A 26573-nucleotide genomic window follows, 5' to 3' on the forward strand; every position below is an offset into this window, starting at 1 on the left:
AAGTAGTTGTTGAAAAATATTGTACTTTTATACACTGGCTCACCCTCCACAATGTTGGATAGCGAGGTGAGGAAAAAGAATTTAAAGAAAAAATGTTGTGAAACAATACGTGAAACTGTGAAAAGCAACCTGAATAGTTGTAGCTTAAATATTTCTATGTATAAACTATTTTCTCTTCTTGATAGAAAAGAAGTGTGACACAAAATACGGATGGATCAAAAAATCTGAAAATATATGAAGACAAGCTGTGTAGAATTTGAATTAAAATTTAAGAATTTATTAATTGATTGTAAAGATCATCTCATATTGTCAGAATTTTAAAAATCTTAGCTAAGACCGTTAAGATGTTTATGTGTATTTATATAAATTCTGGAGAGGAAAATGTAAGGCAGCTTATGTTAATTAACCAGTTATTATGATTTAAATCTTTACTATAATTTCTCCTTTCCGCATTCCTCAGCAAAATTCAGATTAAATTTTCGAGTATTTTAAGCTGAGGATTTTTAATTTTAGAGCTCCTGGCAACGACGTTTTGCGGTTATTTTTCTCGCTAGCCCTGCTTAAAAGTTAATATTCCGGCTTTAGCATCTGGCTATCAGATATTCTAAAATATGCACCGGCAAAATATCTGACCAATCTTTTTTATGTGCAGTTACACTATGTTTCTATGTTTGAATTTAATTTTGTTATGTTAATTTAAATATTCACAAGTAGTGGAAATTTTATATGTAGGACAATTTAACCCTAATCTGTTACGTTTAAAACTAAATAAAACGTTTATTTTAACTTTTAAGTATTTTATAAGTTGTTTAAGACGTAACAACTCGTTATTTGTCTCGTAGAATCGGCACCACTTTACTTCCATTTATAACATAAGACACACATGGGCGAGGGTATTGAGAAGTGAGGACATTTTTTCAGATTTGGAATCTTGGACCCATGTCGCTTCTTGTCCCACTTACCAACTTCTATCAGCTAGAGATTAGACTATGATAGCAACATTCTTTACCGTTTATACTCTGAGATAGGCTTTCTGCAAACATTCAAGCACTGATTAAACAGTCGCTTAATAATCATTCATTATCATATCTAACACAGCGCTGACGTTTATCCTCTGATAATGGTCACAGGACTCATTGTCGTGGTTCATTCAAAATTCTTTCGAGTCCACATTTAAAGTCAGCGACCTTACGTTAAAACAGTCGTGAATGATGTAACCGTCTTTTTCTAACGTCTGTAGCACATGCCGGATGAATTTCTATTGCACCGAGACCTTTTTGATTAGAAGTTCCTAATAACCGTTCTTTAAGCCATTCTTTTCTCTGGCATTTCCTATTTTCTACCACTTCCCCCCACCCGGAAAAAAAGAGGTAAATAAATTAATTTTATAAAATTCTCTCGTAGTATGTCATGAAATTCCATCTTCAAATTTTTAATTAATTAGCATCACATCTCTACGAAGCTCAAAATTTCTCACCTATACCTATATATAACCAAATATATAAATTGCCAATTAAACGTGTATACTAGCCTCAAATAATTGCTTAAAATACTATTCTTTTATTAGGCTTTAGCCTAAAAGAAATAGATCACAGTATTTTTTTCAGGGTTGCAACATTTACTAATACATCACTATAGTTCGAAAATCGTACTTACAAACTTGTATATTTTCATGTATTTTCCTCGCTATAAAAGGAACAGAAGGATACAATCGCAGACTTTCCTGAAATATAAAAATAGCATGAAACGACACTATCTCCAACTACATTTTATGTCATATTCTTCAAATTTGGCATTTTTACTAATTTCCATAGCTCGAACTTATTAGCAAGAAAATACCTAAATTTTACATGCTATCAAATTACTAAGTGTAAGGTTAACAAAGCAAAATGGTTCCAAAATCGTCCAAAAAAGTAAATAAGCTGTCAAAGAGAAATTATATACAAAAAAAAAAGTATGTATCATACAAAAAACAAGCTACCCTACAAGATAACCATATTTTTTTTTAATTTTGATTTTTGTCTTTTGAAAACGTTATGGAACATTACTGTGTTTTTGCTGCCATAAAATAAACTGCCATAAAATTTGCATTATAAAATAATTTAAAAATGGTAATATCTAAGACAGCTACTTTTTTTAACCCCAAGGCCCATTAGCCCGATGGTTTATTAGTCTCGAAACGGCATTTTGCGTTCAATCACTTAAATGCGATGTATCACTTTTCGTATTGTTACCACCAAATTTTATCTCCCTGCATTATATTTAAGTAAACTAAATAATGAAGAATCTGCACGAATGTCTGCATGTTTTTCGCATTGTGCAAAAACAACGGTACCTAGAGTCATCAAATTTTAAATAACATAGTCCTACACCCGAACATAGGCACCTGGAAGCCTGAATTTGGAATTTGAAATTTGTTTTATTGTCTGTTTCATAGTTCGTAAAACTTTAACGAAATTTTGATTTAAAAAACTCAACAATTTCAAAGTGGCAGCCTGTACGAAATAAAACATTTTTATCTCCAGCGCGCGAGACTGTCTATCTGAAATTCTTGAGATACGCTGTTTTTAAATGTTTCTAAGCCCAAACTGGCGTTAGCCCAAATGCTGTCGAAACGCATATGTGTCTGTAAATGTAAACAACCATAAAATTTAAATCTTAATTATCGTAATCTTATTTAACTTAATCGTAATTTAATTAATCTTAATCGGTATTTAAAATCTGAAAGTTTTCCGATTTTATTTTTCCAGTTTTTTCTCCTTCCTTGAAAATCAAATTTACAAATTACAAAGTACAAAAAACAGTGTTTCTGGTTTGAATTTTCGAAAATAAGTTCCATTCCGCTTGGTCGTGCTTTAATTCTGAAATTATTTTACGATAATAGATGAAATTAAGTAGTTGCTTTACATAAATTTACGCATATGAAAACAACACGTGTAAATTACTGCCATCGCCATTGGTAGTTAGTCAAATAATTAAATTTTTTAAGGAGATTGCATCCTTTCTTCTTAAAACTGAGCTTGAAAGCTGTGTTTTCATTGAACTGAAACAATACCACTGCAACTAGGAATTTAAACCCATAATAATGCATAGGAAATACGGCATTAGCCGTAAAGTCCGCAAACGCGCACCATGCAATCAAGAAATTACAGGAGCTTCTACCAGTGGTAGAAAAGTGGTGTACGACTTGGAGAATTGCTATTAATGCCAGCAAGTCGCAATTATTATTGATAAGGAGGAAAAATACACAGTTGACTATTAATAGCAAGCTCTTCTTATTCTCTGAAGAGATTCCTAGAGTTAGTAAGGCGAAATATTTAGGAGTAATGCTAAATGAAAGATTAAAATGGGGACATCATATAACAGAGGTCAGAAGAAAAATTTTCGCTGTTGTAAATAGTCTCATCCCTATATTGGGTAATTATTCTAGCTTAGACCTCAGGAAAAAGAGGCTAGTATATATCACGGCAATTAGGCCATTGATGACTTATGCGTCGCCGGCCTGGTGCACGGCTACCAAAGACGATATAAAAAGACTTCAAATCATGCAAAACAAAGTCTTAAGGCTTATCACCCATGCTCACTTTTTTGTGAGCAATGCTACACTGCACTGTGACTTACACTGCACTTGACACTCTAGAAGAGCACCTGAATAAGATCAACAGGAAATTCTTCACGAAAGCTCTGAACTGTGACCATATGAGAACTTTTGATATCTTTACCTACGAAATATTGAATGAGGACGCCAAACTGCGCCCACTTGTGGCCCACCTTATCAGGGACCCGAACTTTCCCACCTAGTGCCCACCTGTAAATAATGTACCCAATGTGTTTATTAGCATTCTTAATTTTGTATCTTACTCATTTATTGTACTGTGTATTTCTTAAATTCACTAGTTTTATTCACATTCTACACTCATTTTATGACTCCCACTTAGTCACGCCTTTACCGGGCCGGTTACTTGCTGGTGAGCTCTTGCGTTGCTGGTCTTCCTATTCTTTATCCGTCTTTGTTCCTTACTGCGGACATTATGTGAAGATAGTTCTATGTTATTGTGCCCATCTGGCATAAATTTGATTGAACCAGATAAACTACTGATCTCAGTGGTATTCTGGCTATAAGTTATCAGTCAGTCAGTCAGTCAGTAGGAAATAGCGATCTCTATATCTCAATATTAGGAAACTTCTGGGAGTAATCCATTTTTAATTTAACAAAATAATACAATAAATAGTACTATAAGGTATTTTCTCCCTTCATCCAGCATGCATTCGTGGTATAACGGTAGCACACTCGGCCCATATTCGAGAGTTTCAGGTTGGAATGCCGCCGAGGTCATTGCACATTTTTCATGTCTTTTGTTGCAAAATAGCCTAATGACTGTAGTACCACGAGATGATCTTGGAGAACGAGTGACACTTCCTTTAACGGATCTAAAACGGATGAATGCAGTGTCATTCCTATAAAACATTACTTGGGAAGAAGAAGTCCATTTTTTCATTGATAGTCAAAACTTCCAAACATTCCTCACATTTTACATATCAAATTTGATGCATTTGTTAAAAATAATTGCCGGATGTATTTTTTTTAATTAAGAAACTGATACAAAACTCCTCGTGTTGCACAAAGTATTCCTAGAGGCTTACAGATGTAAGTAAAGAACTCACAGTACAAGAAATTAAACAATAAAAACATAAAATATAGGCATGGAAACAGCAACAAAATATATATATATATATATATATATATATATATATATACACCTATCCCTCGATTTACACGGAAGATAGGTTCCGCATAAAACCGTGTAAATCGAAATCTTGGATTCTGCTATGTAAAACCGTGTACAATGAAAAACACTCTAAATGTGCATAATTTAGTTATTTATTTACATAAGTCAAAAGTAAGGCATCTTAAAATAAATAAAGTTAGACTTCGTTCATAAAATAACAAATATATGTAAATAATAGAATTACGTATTTAATTTATTTTACATTAGGAAAATATAAGATCATTCAAAGTTCAGTCATCACTTTCATGAACTAACTATTAATAGTTTCTTCTTGATTGGTAAGCCACTTTCACCACTTGAGCGTTCTTGACAAGATTCTGCTTTAATCGTTGACGAATTAGGGAAGATCTCAGATCGACAAAACTTTGTAGTGAAATCCGTAATTAATAATTGCCTATGGGTTTTTTTCCTAAATCTTTGTAAACCTCATCATATTGATTTCAGCACTTACTAAGCTCCCGTTGGAATCGGAGAGCTCGTTCAACATTCGTGTCATATTGTAAAAAATGATTACTAATTTTCTTCCCATTTCAAGTCCTACGCTGATGACTCTTTCTGTAAACGCAACTGGTTCAGATTACTCTTCATCAGAATCATTGTCTTCATCATGTTCATTTGTTTCATGAATCAGGTTAACTAACTCATCCTCATTTAGTTTTTCAACAGCCATTTTTTCTTCAATACCTGCCTCAGCTAAATCCTCATAACCTTCTCCTCCTATAGTTTGGGCCAATTTAATGATCTGAGAATATTCATGCTCTAATAGTAATCTAGCAATCTCATCTTTAGCAGCATCCGGCCATATTGCTTTCCAGCATGCGTTGACCGTTAATTGTTTAATCTGAGTAGATGACAGTCCAACATGCTGAACACAATCTAAGATTGTAAATTTCTTCCAAGATCCATAAGAGTAATAGATTCATCATTCTCCATTTGTTCTAAAATATACCTGAAGGTTTGTTTGATATACAATGCCTTAAAATTCGAAATTTTCTTGATGTAACGGCTGTAATAAGGAAGTTGCATTCTTTGGTAAAAAGACAACTTCTACAATTTCGTATTGTAAATCTTAAGGATGGCCAGTGAATTTTCAATTAATAGAAGAGCCTTAAAAGGCAATCCCTTTTTACTTAAATAATTTTTGACATCTGGGACAAACATGTTATGAAACCATTCACTGAAAGCTATGGCACTGACCCTTGCTTTCTTATTAGCCATCCAATAAACGGGAAGATTATTTATGTTTTTCCTTTAAATGAACTCGGTGTTTTTGATTTGCTAATAACCAATGGTTTCATTTATAATCGTCTGAAGCGTTGCAAAAGAAAAGAATCGTTTTTCGACTTTTCGCAACCTTATGACCACTAGCCGATTTGCAAGCTTTAACTAAATGAGTTCTTTCAGGCATTTTTTCCAGAACAATCCGGACTCCTCAGCATTGAAGATCTGATCAGAAGCGTAGAAGTTGGTGGAAATGATTGCAGCAAATTTTGCTGGATATTGTTTTGCTGCGTCGTAATCAACAGATGCTCCTTTCGATCTTATATTACGTAAAGAATGTCTTTGTTTAAATCTCTCAAACTAACCATGAGTTGCTGAAAACGATACCGTTTTTTTCATTCTTCGAAGTCGACGGTGACTGATTCTTAATGCTTTGTAAATATCTAAAACCTTATTTGTAATAGCATTAGTATCAATTGCAATCCGCTTTTCATTTTTTGTCTTCTATCCATATCAGTAATGCATTTTCCATATTTTCCATTGTAACATCTCTTACATATGAAATTGTGCTCTTATTGCTGCAGGTTCCAGCTGCTTCACTTTTTCTAATTGTCCTTATTGTAGCTTCATGGAGTAAAACTTAGCAACATCTGTTACTCTTTCTCTATTACGTAGACGCTCTAATATTTTAATTTTTGTTTCTAAAGAAATAGCTTTTCTTTTTGTTTTTTTTTAAATCGTTTGGCATTATAAAACCTTAAAAAATTTACATAAAATACAAAAATGCCACAAAAAATATAGATGTTGGAAACTTACCAGTAAACATTAAAATATGCAGCTAAAAATGATATAAGCTTTACTGCTATAAAACTGATACTGCACTAGTTCACATGAACCGAATAGCTTTATTGTTGTGAAATGCATATACATACTACGGGGATTCCTCTTTTACAACATGGGGAATCCCCATCCTTGTTGTTGCCACCAGTGTTACCTAAGGAATGGGATTTAAAAATAACTTCAAATATATGTATTTGCGTATGCAGCCAAATATGCATTTTTACCAAAGTTTTTAAATACATTAATTTCTAAACCGTGTAAAACGAGTACTGTGTAAATCGAGGGATAAGTGTGTATCTATATATATACAGTCATGTCCATAAATTAAGGATAATTCGGAGTCACGCGGAAATCGAACTCTAAAATAAATATATCACCTGTAAAATCACTACACACATCTTCAAGAACCATATGCAAATTTCAGGAAGTAACCAGATGACACCGATGGTACGTCACAATGACGAGAGTGTAAGAGAGTGATGTATAAGGAATACAGGCAAAGAAGTAAAATTGTTCGCAGGTGCTTTATAAGCATTTCAGTGCAATAACCGAATACTTATGACACAAAGGACGCATTTGGATGATTTTTTTAGTGGTAGAATTATCGGCCGTCTGGAATGTGGGCGTACGGAAGTATCAGACGAACTTGGAATTGCCCAGAGTGTCATCTCCAGGCTTTGGCAACGATTCCAAGATGATGGTAATGTGAGTAGACGTTACAGCACAGGTCTCCCCAGAGTTACAACGCCGAATGAGGACCGGTATTTGGCAGTTAATGCCAAAAGAAACAGGCGGAGCACAGCCTCAGACCTGTCTCGTCAGCTCTCTTCAGCCACTGGTACGACAATTTCAAGGCAGACCGTGTACAGACGCTTGGGGCAGATTGGTCTATATGCTCCTAGACCTATCAGATGCGTTCCACTTACTACAACTCACTGTCGCCTGCGGTTAGCCTGGTGTAGAGAGCATGCATTGTGGACACCGCAACAGTGGGCTTGTGTGATGTTTTCCGACGAGTCCAGGTTTAGCTTGCAGTCTGATTTTCGCCGGACTTTCATATGGAGAGCTCCAGGTACCCGTTACCACCAAGAAAACATCATTGAACGACACCGTTACGGTGGTGCAGGAGTGCTCGTTTGGGGTGGAATTATTCTGGGTTCCAGAACTGACCTGCATGTTCAAATTGGAACCATGACAAGCCAAAGACGTCATTCTGGAACAACATGTACGTTTGTTTCGGGGCGCCATGGGCGCACGATTTGTGTTTATGGATGGCAACGTCCGTCCTCACCGTGCAAACATCGTAAGCGAATGCCTTCAATCGGAGGATATCACCCGTATGGACTGGCCAGCATTCTCACCGGACTTGAATCCAGTAGAGCACGTGTGGGACATGCTTGGCCGACGAGTTGCAGCCCGTCAATCTCCTCCTACATGTCTACCCGAACTTCGTAGAGCATTGCTTTTTGAGTGGTGTAATATCCCCCATAATCAGATCGATAATTTGATACTTAGCATGCCTAGGCTTTGTACGGACTGTATTGCATCGTCTGGGAGACATACAATGTATTAACCATGTAATATTGGTTTTTTGTAAATAGGTTTTTTTTTGTAATTTGCTCCAGGGAGAAAACATCGCTAATTTTTTTAATAATATCAAACATATAGCATCTTTTTTTTTTTTTTTTTTTTTTTTTTTTTGCTCTTTATCTTTTGTTTAATAAATTAGCTTTACAAATAAGTCAAATTTGGTTTGCTTCTAACTCTTCCTTTGCCTGATTTTGCATTATCCTTAATTTATGGACATGAGTGTATATATATATAGGACGAATACTATTATAATAAAAATACTAAAATATACTATGAATAATTAAACTGTGTTAATACTCCTATAAAAGAAAATAAACTAAATACAATAATAATAAAAATGAAATAATACTGGTACAAAGAAAAATAGTACATCAACAGTACAAACATCAATACATAATGTAATCATACAGAGACAATACGTAAAATAATACAATGACACATAAAAGATAAAAATCCAATTATGTAAATAATAATACTAAAAGTTCAAAAAAACAAATAAATTCGCGCAATACTGCAAAGGCCTCGGAACTCCTAACAAGCTCATAGAAAAGAGGAGGCCAGCAAATATAGAGAGCTGCCTTAAACTCGCTTTAAATGCACTTCTGGTAGTCACTTATTGCATTGGTAGTCGCATGCAACCTACCAATGCAATAAAATATACTCCACATCTTCCACAGCATCGCCGCAAGTACAGATTCCACTAGTAACAATATTGAAACGAAATAAGTAAGTTCCAAAATTCCCATGACCGGTCAAAATCTGAGTAAGTTTATAATTCGGTTGAAAATGCCTTCACTTAAGTCGTTGAAGAAGACTTGGAAAAAATCTCTTTGTCCACTGGGCGTTCGAAGAAGCACGATATTCAGCATTCCAATCAACTACAGTTTTCTTCTAAACCAGATGTTTCCAATAAGACTTGGAAGCAGACAATATTAAATCATTATCTGGATATGTCGCTTGCAATTGGTCTGCTTTCTCTTTACCTAGAATACCACTGTGGCCGCGAACGTAGGTAAAATGAATATCTGCAGTACATCCAATCGCGTATAATATAGAGTGAATTTCCTCTACCAGTTTTTCAGTCGAGAGTATATCACGTACAAGAGAGAGGGGAGAAAGTGATTCTATGCAAATAAATTATTTAAACGTCTCATTCTTGCGACAAGAGTTTTGTATCAAGGTTCAAACTCAGAAGCTCGGCTTGGAAATCAGAACATACGTCTCTGGTATCCTATATTGAACAATTACATTCTCCCTGTCATATTCATAAATAACAAATGCAAGGCCAACTCTCCCATTTAACTTAACGCCATTGGTGAAACAAATAATACTATATTCTTGGAAAACACTATCATCATAAGTAACAACTGTCACAGGCTTTCTCTCTGCAAGGTATATCATCATAAAGTCTATCTCGAACATCCAGACCGTTTGAGATAATTAAAACAATAGGCAGAAGACCAGAAATAATGAATGCTGCCTCAAAACTAACAGTCCTGTAACCACGAATAATGCGGAGGAGAAATTTTGTTTGAACCTTTCTAAAAAGTTTACGTATAATTAATTTTCTACGTATAATAAATAAGTGCTACAACGGTCAGATTATGAATCACTTTGAGAACATCAAATTTGACTCCACAAATTCTTTGAAATTTGTAGTAAACCTAGAACTTTTTTATGTCATGTTTACTCCTACTGGAAATAGAAGATATATGTTGCTTCCACTGCAATTTATTGTCCGCAATAATTCCTAAATATTTAATCCACTGACCTTCTTCAATAGGCTCACTCCCGAGAGTTAAATAAACCTTATAAGACAATATTTGAGTTTTTGTGTATCATCATAACGATTTTGAAGCGTTACATTCAAGCTTTTAATGCTTTGACCAATCAAAAATGTAGTTTAAATTAGTCTGAGAATGGACATTATCGTCATTAAAGTTCTTACATTGTACAATAACAAGCAAATCATCTGCAAATGCTATTTGGTGACTGTTCTGAAATTTTTCTCAAACTGCAAAGCAAATAATTCATAAATTTCTTGTTTTTGATCTCTTGCACCTTCTCTATTTCAATTTAGAGATATAGTGCTCTACATAACTATGTAATTTCCGAGAATTAACCAGAAAAATTATTTAATGGATTATATAATATTCATGGAAGTTTAGGATCTATATCCTACAATTTCGACAGATTTTACGTCAATGAGAGGTTAAATAATCACTTACCCACAAAGATCACTTGATGCAAGAATCACATCAGATTTTGGCTTGGTGTCGTGAAAAAGCTAAAATATATTGCTAAATGACTATTCAAAAAGGAAATATGACGCAACACGTATGAAAAGACGCTACAGAACTTTTGCTTTTTGAAATCCAAGTATACAATATATCGAGTACAATTCACGTCGAAATTCATTTTAAACATCAACGACATTATCGAACACATTGAATAAATGATAAATTGACATTGAGTAGATGATATTAAAACTGTGAAATGATTGCCTCTAACATTTTATTTAAATTTCTACCTAATTTTTTTATGAATAGTAACAAAAATTTCGAATTTAATTTTTGATCAGTCTTAGTTTGATATGTTTTGCGCTTTTCTAAGGAATAAAATCTTAGATACTCTCGTGGTTTCCCTTTATTTGTAGAACTAAATTCTTTGGCATCACAATGTTTCTTTTTTCTTTGAAAGGTCCGTCGAATTTGATAAATTTATGGTGCTCTGCTTAATAATTACAACCGCAGAGAACTATGGTTAGAGAAACTTTAATTACTTAACTACACTGCATTATTTTTCTTTCTTTCTATTTTCCCATTTTTTCCCCTATCCTATATAACTAATCCCTAGTGTTCATGGATTCTATGTTTTTATGTCCCCTGCACTCTTTTCACCATTATTAGTCCATCATCCCCTATTTTTCCGAAACTTGAAAAATATATGTACATTTATTTTAATTTAGATTATTTTTGAAGTGTTTTATAAATTAAACAAGAAAATGTATACAAAATGTTGATAAATGCGAAACCTTGAATATAAGTAGTTTTTTATATTCATAAACTAAATACTTAACACTTAAATAAAATGCTGACCTCGTACCCCCTGGAACTACGAAATTCCTCTTTAGGTGTGGGAATTCCCCCGTAGTTAAGAATCCCTGCTATAAAGATACAGGCTATACGGTTGGAAATTATCCGATGTCTGGAACAGAAAAGTAAGAAAAATCCCTTACGTTGAAAAAAATATTAGTTCGCGTTACGTAGATTGCGCTTGTGAAGCATGCTTTAGAAAACCACTTTGAAATATTCATCCACTGTCACCGTAGTGTCACTGCTTTCTCTTGTCATATAAGTAAGCCTAAGTTCTGACCTGTTTCGTCTGAGCCTTATTCACCCCATAAATTCTCCAAAAACCTGAGTCAGAATTCTGACCAGGCCACATCAAATACAATATGCTCTTATCTTCAAACTATTATGTAACTTACGTTGCTTTGTGGCTAAGTGCACTCTTATGCTGCTAATAATATTATATCCTGTACTTGTAGTATTAATACAGATTGATCCAAGAGCAATTGCCAAATGATATCATAACCACGATGTTCGACATCGTGGTTATGATATCATTTGCTCCTATTACTTGCAAAGGCTCAGGCCAATGCCACGTAGAAAAATCCAGCACAAGACTACTGCCCATCAACATTCGGAATGGAGCTAAGATAACCGATAATTTTATTGGAGGTGCAAAGACAGTAGTCAGCGTAATATTCATGAATTTCTAGGACTAGTTTCAAAGGTTTAAAGTATGGAACCTTCTTCAGCTGCAGAAGGGCAAACGGTGAAAGAGAAGGATCTGCTCAAGCGATAGCAATGACAGGAAGGAAGTCAAGCTATCGGCGCTATCTATTGCTGAAAAGGGAAAGCAACTATGAAGTAATTTTCATAAACGCTGAGGGTAAAAACGGACTGAATCAGAATAGTTAACTAGAACTGAAATATATTTACGAAAGTGAAACTCCTTTATGAAATTTAATTCACCAACGAAAGAATTTTTTCAATAACTGTGGCTACAGAAAAATGAAAATTGTGTTTTTCTGACCAATAGTATTGCCAACACTTGATTTATACGTTTCGTTTTCCTTAACATTTGCCTCATATACCTTAGCGCGAAATTTTAAGGCTCCTTTAGTTAAATGAATTAAACCACAATGGAAAGGAATCCTGTATATACCCCAACAGTTAATAGCCAGGTACCTTAAGTATGAAACTGGGAATTTTACTGATAGAAGAAAAACGACCCGAATGTTAAATTTCTGTAACATGCGTGTAGATTTTAGCTAATAGATAGAAAGAAACGAATGATAACAGAATTTTCATTATCTCCTAAAACGATAAAGTACCTTTTGATATGTTGAGATGAGAATTTTTTAACCTCTTGGTCAATAATATTAGGCGAAAAGTCTGTGCAAATGCTTTTACTTCTTAATTACGAGCCGATCTGGTGGGGTAAATGCACACGTAAAAAGAAGGAATAAAATGAAGCTAACTTCTATTCAGTCAAATGACATAATTTTAAGTTGATGGAACGCAAAAAGATGAAAATTTACGGTATACAGCAGCACGGTCGTTAAATATGTTACGCATGACCAAGATACTGAGGAACCTAAGTGAATCGGTTGTCTCAAATTCAGAAGTCAGCTGAAAAGCAGGGTTAGTGAAATTCATTATTGAAAGAACTTTATTAATCATCCTTACGAACTCCAAGCAGGAGAAATTTATCGTCAGCGCAGAGGAATCTCACAGAGAAGCTCAAATTTTCAAGTAATTTGGGTTGATAATAATGCATGAAGATATCATCAAGGATAGGACTAAGAGGACTTCTAATCCCTCTGTCTGGTTATAATACTTATTCAAAAAATATAATATGTTTGATTCAAGCGAAGTTGAATAAGCGAAATTAACTGATCATTTTTAATACATGAGAAATGAAACTCACGAAGTCTAGTTTCTAGACATTTAATCACACCTTCCACTAGAACACTGGTGAGTAGTGACTTCAAATCAAAAGAAACAGTGATAAAATTTCTAGGAGAAATGTTTCTAAATTTATTTATAAAATCTGTTGAAATTTGCATTATGTGCTATTCACTAGCAAAACCGAAAATCTAGAAACTAAATATTTAGCTAACGGATACGAGGCAGTGCTTAAATTTGATGCAATAGGGCGGAAGAGAATACGATTTTTATGAATTTTGAATACAGCGTATAATCTGACACACTTCGCAACAACTGAGATAAATGGTATTTGTAAGTGGGTCGAAAGGGTCTTTCACTTTGTCTGAAACAAACACTTACTTTGAATACACTTATGAACACAAATTATTTAAAATTTTAAACATCCCTCTATGATTCCGCTTCATTGACGACACCTTTACTTTATTTGACTGTAATAAAGATGATTTAAATAAAGTTCTTTCAATAATGAATTCCAATGATCGTGCTATTCAGTTAATTTATAAACTTGAGAATTCCGATTCACCTCGGTTCTTCAACATCTTAGTCACACACAACATATCCAAGTTCCGCACTACTGTATACCGTAATCTTTCGTCTGTTTGCCTTTCAACACACTTCAAATCATGTCATTCGTTTAGACAGAAGTTAGCTGCATTTTATTCATTCGTCTCCTGAGCACTTCAAGTTTGCTTCCCGAAGTTGGTTCTTGATCAAGAACTATAAAACATTCTCGTCTCAACACTTTAAAAAACACTCCATCTTTTGAAGAGATTATTCTGTTGTCATTCGTTTCTTTCCATCGATTAGCTATAAAATTGAAAGCATTTTTACAGAAATTCAATTTTCGATTCTTTTTGTCTTCTATCAATAAAATTTGCAGTTCCACAGTTCCATACTTAAGACTACAATCTCAATATGAATTTCTGGGGTATATAATATAAATCTCAATATGAATTTTTGGTCCTTGCCATTGTGGTTTAATTTACGTTGGTCACACTATAAGAGCTTTAAAATTTCTCGCTAAGGAACTTGAGGCGTATGTTAGGGAAAATGATGCACATAGATCAACTGTTGCCCATCACTGTTGGTCCGATAAATCGCATTTTCTGTTTGCCTGAATACAAAATTGTTGAAACAATTTTCGTTGGTGAATTAGATTTTCTGGAGGCGTTTTAAATTCATAAAAATTTTTTAGATCTAGTTAACTATCCTAATTCCAATCTGTCTTTACTCTCAGTTTTAAAGGACATTCCTTCATGGTTTGTTTTCTTTTTAATCAGCAGATAGTGTCAATAGCTTGTCTTTCTTCGATTCATTGTTATCTCCTGAGAAAAGCCTTCTCTTTCGTTAATTGCACTTCTGCAGCTCAAGAAGTATGTTCTATATTTAAACTTGCAGATTTATAAATATTACCCTAATTCTTGTGTCCTTAGCACCTCTAATAATCGTTACTCTGTGTGTTAGTTTAATTCAAACCAATAATTTTGTAAATAGCATAAATGAAGAAGAATTATAATGAATTATAATTGGAAAGTTTCAGTTTTACATACGGATAATCAGAAAATATTAAAGTATGAAATCAAAACCTTGAGAACGCATTCAGTATATTTCATGTTTTTGAGATCTTCTGAAGTGATAGCTCGCTCGTTGTCACCTTGGAATATAGTATCTAGTTCTTCAAATACTTTCTCTTGAATATCTGGATATAAACCTAAATTGTACAGAGTCCAGCTTATGCCTATTGCTGTTGTATCATGACCCTGCAAAAAAACAAAAAAAAAAAAAGAAAAAAAAGATTAGCTTTTTCTTCTTTTATTTTTTGTAGTAACATTTACGAATTATAAAATTGTCTCCCACAACAAACGATGTCTTTTCTAAGCAGAAATAAGTCTTACTATCATAACACGAAATAAACAAATGTTCAAAATACCCATAACCAAGATTTTATTCATTTAAAATTACTAGTTAAAATTTAAATTTAAAAAATCTATGCATTTTTTGACATTTTTTATTTATAATATATAAAATATGGTAGTATGTTTTAGTGCATAAAATTGATTGAAATGAATGAAATAAACTAAATAATTTTATCTTACACTAAAATATAGTGTATAAAGATTCTATAAAGATTCATTTTTATGCTTTTCTTAGTGATCGTTTAATTGATACATAAATGAGAAAAGATCGTTTAATTGATACATAAATGACACTGGCATTATTATAAATGCCAGTGGTCAATTTATATTCATTCAGTTATACTGTATTATTTAAGTTATACTGTATTATTTAAGTTATATTCATTAGTAGTTATATTCATTCAATTTATACAGAATAGAAAAGAATTGTACAATTCTGAGGGACAAATTTCCTAATACTTTGTGTTAAAATTTATTGCAAGCAGCAACAATAGGGCAAGATAGATTAAAAACTTGGTCTTTAATTGAAAAATGAGATCAGACGAATATACAGTGGATGGACAGAAATATGGAAACACCTTGTGAAATGCATGTTTGAAAAGAAAGATTGATTTTAATGAAATATGTAGGTGGCGCTGGCGTTTTTGACTACTGACGCCACCTATACAACTTCGTAAATGTGCTAAACAGTTCAGTTGTTGTCGGAGTATTGTTATGTGAGGTTGTCATTGCATTATGTCAGAGTTAACAGACTTCGAACGTGGGCAAATTGTTGGAGCACGTATGGTAGGTGCTTCCGTAAGCAAGGTAGCCGAGGTGTTTAGTGTTTCAAGAGGTACTGTATCGAAGATTTATTCCGCATATTTGAAAAGCGGAAAAACATCATCTGCTAAATCACAGCGCGGACGAAAGTGTGTTCTGAGTGATCGTGACAGACGATCATTAAGGGCAATTGTGACGAAAAATAAGAAGACCACAGCTGCAAAAGTTACTGCTGAAATGAATGTTGTGTTACCGAACCCTGTGAGTACCAAAACAATTACAAGGGAGCTTCATAAACAGGGAATTGCTGGCCGTGCTGCAATTGAGAAGCCACTCATCAGTGATGCTAATGCCCGTAACAGGAAAAGGTGGTGTTTAAGTCATAACGCCTGGACTATAGAGCAGTGGAAGCGAGTAATATGGTCTGACGAGTCTTCTTTCGCATTGTTTCCCACTTCTGGCCGAGTTTACGTCTGGAGAACGCCATCTCAAGCCTATAATACAGACTGCTTGTTGCCAAGAGTGAAACATGGCGGGGGTTCTGTTATGTTTTGAGCAGCCATATCGTGGTTCTCTGCTAGCCCCATGGGCACATGACTGCCAAGACTTATGTGAACATTTTGGCCGATCAAGTTCATCCCATGGTACAAACTTTGTTCCCCGATGGTGATGGTGTCTTCCAAGACGACAAAGCCCCTGTTCACACGGCTCACATTGTCCAGGACTGGTTTTCTGAGCGCGAGGATGAGTTGTCCCATCTCTCCTGGCCACCACAGTCACCAGACCTGAATATTATCGAACCTTTGTGGTCTACATTGGAACGGAAAGTGCGTTCTCGTTATCCACCGCCAACATCGTTATCTGAACTTGCCACCGTTTTGCAGGAAGAATGGTATAATATTCCCTTGGCAAACATACAGGAACTGTATTTATCCATTCCGAGAAGACTGCAAGCTGTTTTGGATGCCAACGGGTTTCCTACACCACATTAAGCAAAGAAGCATGTTTTTTTAAAGGTGTTTCCATATTTTTGTCCAACCCCTGTATTTGCGTTTATAAAACTTACATAATTAATACGTTGGAGCACTAGAAAACATATGTTTTAGATCTACATAATCCAATTGTGTTTCTTGTATCCGTTAAGCAGAAGCAGCGGTTCTTGCCACTATTGCGTACGAGCTCCTAATTGACATTTTTATAAGATGATAATTCACTTATAGTCCTTTTCCTTTGATTTCATTCTTTCTCGCGGGGAGTAAAATATTTAAGTTTCACAGCATACTTAATATTCTGTAAAACCTAATAATAATTATGACTAGTAGCTATACAATCATAAAATTTCCTTCATAAGTAATGAAGAAAATAATGTTAAAACTTTTAGTTTGATTCTTTTTTCCATCGGACACTTTAATTAGCAAGGATCTCTGTTTATTTCAAAAACATTAAAAGTTTAAACTTTTTGCGATTCCAAGGGCAATTGTTTTCAAACAATGCGAGGTTCGTGAAACGGGCATAGTCTAAATAGTGTGTAACCTCACACTATGTTAGTTTGTTGTTTTCATAGTTATCCCCATGTGTAACACGATTACAAGCCAATTTTCCATAGAAAATCCTCCACGAAGCCATCTCTTCCTCAACTGATAGCCTTTGTGTGGCTTCTCATATTCCAATATTCTAACATTTACTAGTACGTGTATTTTAATGCTTACTTTTTTTAGGAGACAATTTAATAAAAGGCAGAAAACCTACTTAAGAAGATACTGTCGGAATAAACTTAATAACACATTGTTTTTTACAAAACGTGTTTTAAAACTAACTGGTTTTTCAGGCACACAAATTAACGAACAAAAGTTGCAAATTATCTCATTTTTAAACCGAATTAGCCTATAAGATCGATCATTTTAAAAACAATAGTTTTCTTCATCGACTTCCCTACATTTTTTCTCTATAATATGCAGCATACAACAATCATAATACAAATAATTGAGTATATATAACTGAAATAGTTATACTAAAAATAAGATCAAAAGCTTTGAACAAAATGGTTTATTAGAATTATGTTGCATTATTTTTGTATTATTAGTATTCCTAATTTTACAAATATAATCTAGTTTTTAGAAACAAGATCACAAATTCTAATTGCACAAAATTTCGATTTTAATTAACGTGATGTCTACGCTTGATATACTGATAAAATTCATTTAATATTTTTCATAAATAACTGAATTCTTAAATTTCCTCGTTCAAAAAATATTCAACCTAGTAGCAAATATTCAACCTAGTTTCCCTAGTAGCAGTTTCGCTTTTCCATAATAACGAGTTCTTCTTTTCCGTAGTATATTAACTTAATGCGTTTTGAATAATACTTGTGCTTGAACATCCTCGTTCAGTGCAATTAGCTATACATTCATCATAATAACAAAAACAAATACACTGGCTATTATTAATTAAGGAAAATCACAAAAAAAAAAATCTGAAATGTTTCAGATTTTAAATTACTTCCAAAGGGGCGTTTTATAACATTTTGTGTGTTACCTTTCTTTATTAAATATCATGTTCCTCGCACTTAAACCATAAGATCCAGTGCAATAGCAATATCGCAAAATAGTTTTAAAACGAGCATATCTTTAGAATTTCCGATACAGAGACTCACGCGCTGGAGATAAAAATGTTTTTTCTGCACAACGTTGCCATTGCTCGCTTTGAAATCCTTGAGTTTGTTAATCAAAAATTCGTCAAAGTTTTAAAAAAATAGGAAATCGATCATGAAACAAATTTCAAATTTCAAATTTGGTCTTCCACATGCTCATATTCGTTGGAGGATTACGTTATTCAAAATTCGATGACTCTATGTACCGTTATTTTATGACAATGTGAGAAATATACATACATTTACGCAGATTTTCATTATTTAATTTCTTCAGATATAATGCAGGACTCTAACATTTTATGGCAACAGTTTGAAAAGTGAACCGACATTTATCCGTCCGACGCAAAATGCCAAAACGAAACTAATAGTCCTTCGGGATTCAAATCCCTCTGGACTAAAAATGATAATTACTCAAAAAGTTACGTGTAGAATTAAATGAAACTGAATCATAGTGTACAATACATAGTAAGGTATATAATTACATGAAAAGGAATTACTAGACGATTGTGTTACAGAAATTAGCATATATGTAAATTGAACAAATCGGATGTGTCAATTTGGTATAGGAAAATAAATTTCGATATGGAGTTTGATCTCCCCTAGAAGGAATACAACACATATATTGATCGATCTGTCATGCTGGTCAATTATACGGTCTATCAGTTCCGTAGGAAGTGAAAGCCATTCCTCTTGCAGAACAGTTGCAGGCATGACAAGGGACTGAAGAGGAAGAATGAAAGCAGCTATGCGTCTTTCTAAAGCATCACAAATATGCTCGGTAGGATTCAGGTATGGTGATAAACCTGGCCACTTCATGCGCTGAATTGTTTCTGCTGAAGATAATCATTCACGATGCAAGCCCTGTGCGGTCTAGCGTTGTCGTCTTGTAGCAGGAAATCAACTCCTAGTGTTCTGCCATAAAAGGGCACATAAGCATCAAGGAGGTCATCTCTATAGGACTGAGCGTTCACGATTCCACATGGAAAAACGTGTAGTTCTGTATATCCACCCAAGACATATCGCCCCGAACCGCAAAGACATTGCCTCCTCCTTATGCATCTCTTTCACGGATGTTTGATGGATGATTAATGGGTTCCATGTTCTCTCCAAATCAAATAATATCTACTTTAGAGGCAATGAATTCATCTATAAAGAGAACAACCCTCCACTGATCAGCCCTCCAGTAGATATGTTGACGTGCCCACCTCAAACGTTCCATTCTATGACGTGACGTGAGTGGCTACAAATAGTTGATCGCCTCGCGTACAGGACCTCCTTCGTGAAGCCTTCTACACCCAGTTGACGTTGACACCAACCTTCTAGTAGCTGCAGCAAGGGAAGATCTAAGTTCAGTCGTAGATGCGGTTATATTCCTTCGTGCGAATAACATAAAAAATATTGGTCAACGGCCCTCGTCGTAATGGTTGGTCTTCCTTGGCTGAACCTCTTGGATGTCAAATCTATGGTTAGAAATTGTTGCCAAAGTCGAACCGCAGAAAACTTCATATTTAGCCATCTGGCTATTTTTGTCTAACTTTGCCTTGCCATTAGTCTCCCAATAGCCCTCCATTGCAGTTCTTCGGGTAAATGATGCCTGGAGGTCATTGTTACGAATTCGCTATCCCAGTTTTTATCTCAGCATCCCATCGAAATTTACAGGCTTTATTTCAAAAATGTAATTTTACGTTCCTCGCACATGACACATTCCGATTGCAGCACCACTAATTTGAATACTGCAATTTTACTCAACAACTCTTATTTGGCAAGTCATATTTTATACAGATTGGCTTATTCTGGGACGAGTAATCTCTATTTTTGTGATTTTTCCTTAATTTTTGGAAACAATTGTGTATGTCAGTCCAACGGTTCTTTGAGGTATGCTGGCACATTTAAATACTCAATGTGTTGGAAGCGAACATTAAAATTTTCTTTAAAACATTGCAAGCGATTTGTGTATAACATTATATCTTCTGAAAACGTTTTGGATTCTTCGTTCCCCCCCCCTTACATTTATTTTGCATTATTTCTTTACTTCCTTATCAGATTATTATATAAATAACGATATAATTATAAACTTTTCTTAATTTATGTGTAACTGGAAAAACCCTTAGCTAAAATCAGTTCAAAATGCAATTGATTAAGTACGGGAAATTTAATTGTTTAGCATTCCGGAAAGGATAAAGACATTAAAATTCTTGTTCTTATCATAAATAGATACCTGGGTCGCTCCTTATCAAATACGAGTCATCCATTATGAGATCACGTGAGACGGATTAAAACTGATATGAAAGTTATTTTTATAAACGGAAATAAAATTGAAATAGTTTACAAGTGTTATCATGAATATCTACCAAGCACAAAACAATTATAACAGTTACTATACAGTATTTCCTCGTTTAAGTACCTCAAACATAAAAGTATCTACTTCCTCACGTATGTCTTCTTCAGTTAACATTTCATCTTCTAAATGATGCTCTAAAAGAAGCTCCAGAAATGCCTTTTTCCTTAAATTTCCCGTTTTGTCAGTAGAAATAATGGTGCTATTTTTCTTCAAATAATCTTTCTTCTCTTTAATAACCTAGAAAGCAGAAAGAAACATGAATTTTAAGAAACTTTATATTGTTTGTTGGTAATTTCAAAAATACCAGCTGAGCCAAAAACTAGAGATTCATAAATTTTACAGATAGGAAAAATTAAAGCAATTTAAAATTAGCCAAACAACTAAGCTTAAACACCATTACGTCTAACATAAAAATAAAAATAATTAAAAATTAGTGAACCTTAACGGTGATAAAAAATTTTACCAAACCAAAATATTAACTATGTCACCCTCTCCCGCCTTCTGAGCATGCCTTCGTGGTGTAGTGGTCAGCACACTCGGCGCGTATTCGAGAGGTGCGTGGTTTGATTCCCGGTTTGGGCATTGCTCATTTTCCATCTCTCCTGCTTCGAAATAACCTACTTTTCTATAGTAGCGCCCGAACTAAAAAGGGTGGTGGATGATGATGCTCCACCACTAGGATTGGTAATCTCCAGTTGCCCTTTAAAAGGGGGATTATATATTCCTTCATCTAAAATGCGATTATCCTATTTTCATAAGAAATCTGCCTTTCTAGAATTCTGTACTTTGTTTCACTTTGACGTTAACAATATTCCTTAAACATATAGTCAGTTTTCTTGTTTCTTCTGTGGTTCTTTTTTATATCCACTTTCCTTGAACTGTTAACAGCACAAAGCATTGCACTTATAAATTTCAGTGTAGTACCTAAATGCAAATTCTACTACTGTCATACTGAGAGCAGCGGTACTGGTATTTTTGTGGAAAATCCCCGAAGTGTAAAGTTTTTCTTTTGGAAAAATAAATTTTATGAAGCCATCATCGGCTCTGTGGGCGTTCAATCTATTACGAACACGTACGCACGCAACAATACTATTAGTTTTTACCGTGCGCTTTCCCGATACAATCGGAGATAAATATTATTAAATATAATACCTGTAATTATTTTTTTTTCTTTTAACTAGCATCATATATTATTTTGTATAAATTATTTAAATGAAAATAAAAATTTAAAACAGAAACTTTGAATCCGATTTTATGCAAAACATATTTAAATAAGCATAATTTTCGAAACAAAATATGTCAAATAATAACATTTTCATATTTATTTAGCTAAAAAAGAACCTGAACATGAATTGTATAAAAAGAGTATTATTCGAAATAACTCCAATTAGTTCGGATGAAATACGTTCATTTGCATATTGCTTTCAACATTTATAAAATAACAGCTGGTATCAGTATTGTGAATAGCAGTACTCATTTCGTATGGATGACAATAACGAATGCTGAAAGAACAAGAGAAAAATGAAAATTTCTTTTTAAAAAAATATTGTTATTTACGGAATATGTTTAAATTCAGAAAATTTTCGTCCTTGAAATTCCACCCTTTTTTTTCAGAAAAATGCATATAATATGTTGATTATCAATAAATTATTCATGAATGTTTATTCCCGTTGTAATGCACATTTCAGTCACTGCAGATTCAAGTTTAAACTATACGTCATTGTGATATCAACTCAATTACTGCATCGAAATCTAAATAAAACTTTTCAGAACGCTTCGGTTCCCTATTCCATCTATAACACCATACACACCATCATACACAGACGTATAAATATATATATACATATGAACCTAAAGCATCGAAAATTAAAATTAAATTGGAATCAAAATAAGGCAGTTCCCTAATAATATTAATAATTGCAACCGTGGATGAAAGGTCTAACATTATAGCTAAATCAAAATTATATAAGAATTCATCTGTAGAATCAACCCGAAAAATAAAAACGCAAATTGGTAAAAGAAAAAAAGAAAAATTAATCTCCTTTGTCTGAAACCCAAATTCAGAACTCCTCAGGGTAAAATGAATTAAAGTTTCATAAAAGTCGATTAATGTGTCTCTAATACGTGTTTCGTTCTTCTCAATCATTTGAATTCAAAAACTGATAAAAGATTCAATTAAATTTTCAATAAAAACATTGAAAATCAATTAAAACTGAAGGATCGAATCTCATATGTGTTCAGAATTTTCCCTGTAGGTATTTTAACACTTGGAAAAAGAGAAAATAAATAATGCAAAAATGGCTACTCTAAAAACTTAGTATTTTATTCCTTTTCTCTTTTTTCAAATGTAGGGAAAATTAAAATTTTTCTTTCTATGGTACGGTTAGATTATTTTGGAATTTGTTTATCACTAACCATTTATTTTCAAAGAAAAAATTATCGGTATTAATGCTGTAATAAAGTAACCAGCTATTATGATTTAGATCTTTGCTTTAACTTTACTTTCAGTATTCCTCACCAGAATGCAAATTAGCTGGTTGTGTATTTAGGTGAGGTTTCTGGATCTTGAGAGCGAGTGCTTCTGAATTGCGCACTACGTGGATAGATTTTGCTAGCTCTAGCTAGTTGTAACTATCTCGGCTATGCGTTCTCTCGGGCCGTCCATACTTAAAACTACGCCCCGGTAATTTATTCAGCTAGATTATAGCTTAGTATTTAATTGTGTAGTCTTTGACTACGGATCAACCTTCAATCCGAACAGTGTTCTTGTTTTTATTTGCATTTTCACAAACTGTGGTTATTTGTAAGCACAAAGTCAGGTTCTTATATTCAAAATTCTGTTTAAATGAAAAGCTTGTTTTTAAACTTTCGCAAGACTTTGTCGTTCTATCTCATACATAGCGGTAACTCGCTACATGTCTGTTAAGATTATAGAACTAAATTAGCAGCACTAGACTAAATATATTCTTATAATGTAATATCTTCGTCTAATAGCAATTTTCAAAATAATGTAGTTTTGCTTAGCCACACAGTATATAAATGTATTGAAAGAATAAAAATGCAGCACTAGCATAATATTCATTTCAATTGTTGAAAAATCACAATATTTCCAATAAAGCAAACCTAAAAATTTGCCATATTTTTTACCAAAATTAAAAATTACAACACTTTTAGCAATTTCAAACTGTAGAATTTCAGAACGGGCAAACAAATGAGCTTACCCTAGTGTATTATATTTAACAGCACAGTTCGTTTTCGCTTTTCTTGATTTTATAGTACTGTGTTATAAATATTTACAGGATAGTTTTATTAAATATTTCAAAATTACCTTTTATCTCTTTTGTTAAGATTTGTCTTTTATCCAGACAATTTTGTTTCATAAAAACACATCTTCTTTTTCTTTATAGCCTCTAGGTAATTTTTTTACATTACTTTTGTATACTATTTCTTTCTTTTAAAGCAGTAAGGTTTAATTAACATGTCAGTGCCAATAAGTATACAATTTGCTGTTCTTCTCTGATTACAGAAAAAAACACCAATCACAATCCTCTCTCGATGAAATTCGTAAATAATTCTTTAGCTTTGAAAGCCTTCTAAGTTTATAGACGCAGGGAAAGTAGAAATGGATTCTCAGTGTAACTGACTAATTATATGAAAAAAATGTCTTCCAACTTCTTTTCGCATGCATACTGAAGGATTGCTAGCAGCTATCAGCATGCGAGATGTAACTTCAAATTCACCAACAAAATTTGACCCACTGAATTTTTTTCCCTCAGAACACTTACAGATCTATTAAGATCTTCCTTATTTTTTGACAAATTCTTAATGTCACGAATAGCCATGAGTAAAACAGAACAATAATTTAACTATTCGGTTTCGAGGGCCGTAAAAAATCGCCAAACTATTGTTTATGCCAATGCTGCCAAAAATAATTGCGGCAACCCTAATAATTGCGGCAAGAAAGAAAGTATAATAGTAAATAACTATCTAAGATTGATGTTTTAATTTAGATGAAAGGTTAATTTCATATAATACTTTTTTATTATTATAATTTATATGAAAAAGGCTAAACATGACTGAATGGAAGCATAAGAGTAAATAACTATTTCAGGTCAATATTATAATTTATATAAAAACTGCTAAACATAACTGAATGGATGCCTGCATCGCTATTTCGCTACCGACTTATCGCTAAAGCATAATTTCATCTCGCTGTTTTTAAACGTAATTTTCTATAATGAATGATGCCTTTTCTTTGAAAATATTCTCGGTAAAGTGCAGAATCGCTCACTTATTTGTTCGCCGCTTTTTACAAGGGTAAAAACAATTGGATTTTTGTCAATTTTCTTTTACCTTTTTAAGTGAAAATAGGTCGATGTGTACATAGATAATGTCAAGGGTTCCCAAATTATTAAATCCATAGGATATCAAAAAAGGATTTAAAATCAAAAAAGTATTTAAAAATTAAACTAGTATTTCAATGGCGTCTTAAGAAATATAGAACTATAAAAACTTACGCAATCTGAAATTAGCGCGTATGCTAGATTTGGCGCGCTGTTAAATGGGCGCGTTTGCTAGATTTGGCGCTTTTGCACATACATTTTCGCTGCAATTTCTTTACGGCCCTCAAAGCAGAATAGTACCAACTATTCAAATAATTTCTTTCAAGGACAAAACAGCAAGCGTCTATTGCAACACTGAAAACGTTTACTAGCTATCGAATTCCTTCATCTAAAATGAGATTATCCTGCTTTCATAAGAAATCTGCCTTTCTAGAACTCTGTACTTTGTTTCACCTTGACGTGAACAATATTCCTTAAACATATAGTCAGTTTTCTTGTTTCTTCCATTGTTCTTTTTTATATCCACTTTCCTTGAACTGTTAACAGCACAAAGCATTGCACTTATAAATTTCAGTGTAATACCTAAATGCATATCTTCCTATTGAATTGCCTTATTAATTTTATTCTTCGTGCACAAGAATGTGCACGAAGTTGTACAGCTGTTCTAAGCAAAATTAAATTAGAATTCTTTACATTCCGTTTGAACAAAAATTGCTGCAGTTCGGTGTTGGCCGAAGATTGCTATGAGGGCTGATTTGGGGATGGTGTAGGCTGTAAATGATGTAGGCTGTAAATGCTCAGCTGAATATTTTTTATAAATTCATAAGGTATGAAGAATTTTGGGATGTTTCCTTTTACATGCTTTTTAAAATATGAAGAATTAGCATCAGGAAATACTGTGATTCGGTCTCTAATAAATAAAACAAAGTTTTGCTTTTCGTACGAAATTCCAAAGTTCGTCAATGTTCATTTTAAGAATTTTTTTGCATTCATGCAAAAGTGATGGTAACTGGCAAACTATGCAAGAATTCTCCTTCAATTTTACACTTATTTTAAGAGCGAAAGTTTTGTTAATGAATTTTACTGACATTTCTTGATTATT

The 26573-nt window shown here is 33.6% G+C and overlaps 1 protein-coding gene across 1 annotated transcript in view; it reads right to left on the reverse strand.

Annotated features, from left to right (window-relative positions):
• Nucleotides 1–26573, reverse strand: part of LOC118181948 (cytochrome P450 4V2-like) — a 68119-nt gene that overhangs the window by 11197 nt on the left and 30349 nt on the right. The window contains exons 7-9 of the mRNA XM_035351193.2: nt 21192–21365; nt 15046–15219; nt 1657–1723 (exon numbers count right to left, since the gene is read on the reverse strand). Of these exons, the coding sequence (XP_035207084.1) occupies nt 1657–1723; nt 15046–15219; nt 21192–21365 (415 nt within the window). The remainder of the gene's footprint in view (nt 1–1656; nt 1724–15045; nt 15220–21191; nt 21366–26573) is intronic.

Source organism: Stegodyphus dumicola, chromosome 4 (genome assembly GCF_044657685.1).
Source record: "Stegodyphus dumicola isolate Sdum_Otavi_A_Nest chromosome 4, ASM4465768v1".
In the NCBI taxonomy this organism is placed as follows: domain Eukaryota; kingdom Metazoa; phylum Arthropoda; class Arachnida; order Araneae; family Eresidae; genus Stegodyphus; species Stegodyphus dumicola.